This window comes from Trypanosoma grayi, assembly GCF_000691245.1.
Source record: "Trypanosoma grayi strain ANR4 Tgr_1261_V1, whole genome shotgun sequence".
Lineage (NCBI taxonomy): Eukaryota > Euglenozoa > Kinetoplastea > Trypanosomatida > Trypanosomatidae > Trypanosoma > Trypanosoma grayi.
In genome coordinates, this window is record NW_008826880.1 from 2,022 (window position 1) to 4,037 (window position 2,016).

The 2,016-nt window shown below is 51.2% G+C and overlaps 1 protein-coding gene across 1 annotated transcript; it reads left to right on the top strand.

Moving 5' to 3' along the window:
- Positions 1–207: 207 nt before the first annotated feature.
- Positions 208–561, top strand: DQ04_12611000 (hypothetical protein; the record flags this gene model as incomplete). Its single annotated transcript, XM_009316782.1, has 1 exon — positions 208–561. One exon carries the CDS (start codon positions 208–210, stop codon positions 559–561), a length of 354 nt encoding a protein of 117 aa, XP_009315057.1.
- Between the last annotated feature and the right edge of the window lie 1,455 nt (positions 562–2,016).

The following is a 2,016-nucleotide window of genomic DNA, read 5'->3' on the forward strand; positions in this document are numbered from 1 at the left end:
GTGGCCCGGTCCTTTTTCAGGGCCAACAAATCACCGATAAGATCCAATTCCCATCTCTCCATTGGACAGACTTGCTTTGTTAGGCTGGGATTTTTTTTTCTGCAAACCGGCCGATGCATGTGGGCCGGGGTTCCCGCTGCGGCCGGTAAAGTTAACAGAATTCTTGCGTATTGAGCCGCTCTGCTCCTGGATTATCGCGGGGTTATAATGAAAAGGGGGCCATGTTTCTTCCCGAACCTCGAAAGCGTTCCTTTCCGCAAATTCTCAGAATCTTTTCGTTATGGACATCTTTGTTTCAAAGCCAAAAGACTCCATATAGTTTTGGCAATAGGGCTGCCCCCCGGCGCCCGCTCCACCACGAACGGGGTGCCGGATGGCGCTGGAATAATTCCAACCCCGTTTACTGACGCATTGAAATGCGGAAGCGCCTGCCGTAGGAGAGTCTACCATTTTGGGGGGCATATTTCGGGAGATTTTGTGGGCGCTGCCGCTTCGCGGAACCTGGCGGCTTGGGTTGGTATTCCTGCCCAAATACCCGAGGAATTTCTCTTTTTTATTTGAGTTGATTCTTTTTGAGCCGGTGGGTATGAATTCCAATGCTTCCTAGGCCGCCTTGTTCGTTGTTTTCCGTGGCCGATAATCGTTTTTTGGATTGAAGGATGTATTTCGCAACTTTGCATAGAATGTTGCGCCGTAATGCCTGACGCGGGCGCTGCGGTAACGCCGCGCTTTCCTTGGCGAAGGGGCAGCGTACTTTTTTGCCTTTCTGAACCGCCTTAAAAACAGGGTTGCCCTCCAACCGGGAATCGCCAATGGTGTTGGCGACGGCTTGGGCCTTTACTCCGGTATGTCCCCCCTCTGCCCGCCCGGCGCGTGACTGACAATATAGCCGCCCACTGCCTTCTTAATGCGCGGCGGATATTCCTTCTTGGCGGATGGAATATCCTCCAGCTAAGAAATTGGCCCACACTTGTCCAAAAGCAAAACCCGGTTCCTTTGGCGATGAAAAACTTCCGCAAGATGCTGCGAATAATTTTTGTGGTGGCACAAATAACAAGTACCCCAATCTCCCCTCCCAAGGCCCGTTTGTTTTCTTATGGTCGGAAAACTTTTTTCTGGGAGCCTGCGATAGGAATGGTCAAGCCTTACCCTACTTGCTGAGAGGGGGTCCTATAACTTAAAATAATACGTGTCTTCTTATCTTGCGCAAGGAAAGTGTCGCAAAGCGTAATTTGAGACGCCCACCCAACCCAACCCTCTCCGCCTCCGCGCGGGAGGCGGGTTAAGGGCGCTTTCAGCACCTTCGTTTCGTCAGTAGGACTACAAGCTTTAACTTCCTTATAAGGGGAAGGCCTTGAGGTTACTGGAAGTCCCCCTTTCTATGTGTACGAGGGGCAAGGGGTTTCGAAATGGGATCGAGATAAAAGGTCTCGCTTACTTTCTCTCTCTCTCTCTCTCCCCCTCTTTTACTTAATAGGGGAAGGTAAGGTATAGACTATTCTGGGCCCTTGCATTCAGCCATTTCGTTGTCCAGAGCTCTTGGTTCAGGCGTTCCGAAAATAAGGGCACGCGGTTACTGCGTATGGAGCGCTCCGTTTAACTGCTGCTCGGATGATTGGCGGGAAGTTATCATTTCGACGATGTATCGTAATTTTCCTGCTGCCGTTATGTGTGATACGCACGGCGTGTGGATCGGACAGAACTAGTCAGAGCGCTGGAACTTTTTATGCGGCCGTCTCCGGCGTTGTGCGATATGAGAGCGTCAGTCAAGTTTTATGCGTATATTGGTTTCTAAAAAAGTGATCCCTTGGTGATGCCGGCCACCTCATCGTGGCACCAAGGTCCAGTACCCCGTATTGTCGGGGGAAGCCAAGCGCCAGCAACGTTCGCCACNGTGTGGATCGGACAGAACTAGTCAGAGCGCTGGAACTTTTTATGCGGCCGTCTCCGGCGTTGTGCGATATGAGAGCGTCAGTCAAGTTTCATGCGTATATTGGTTTCTAAAAAAGTGATCCC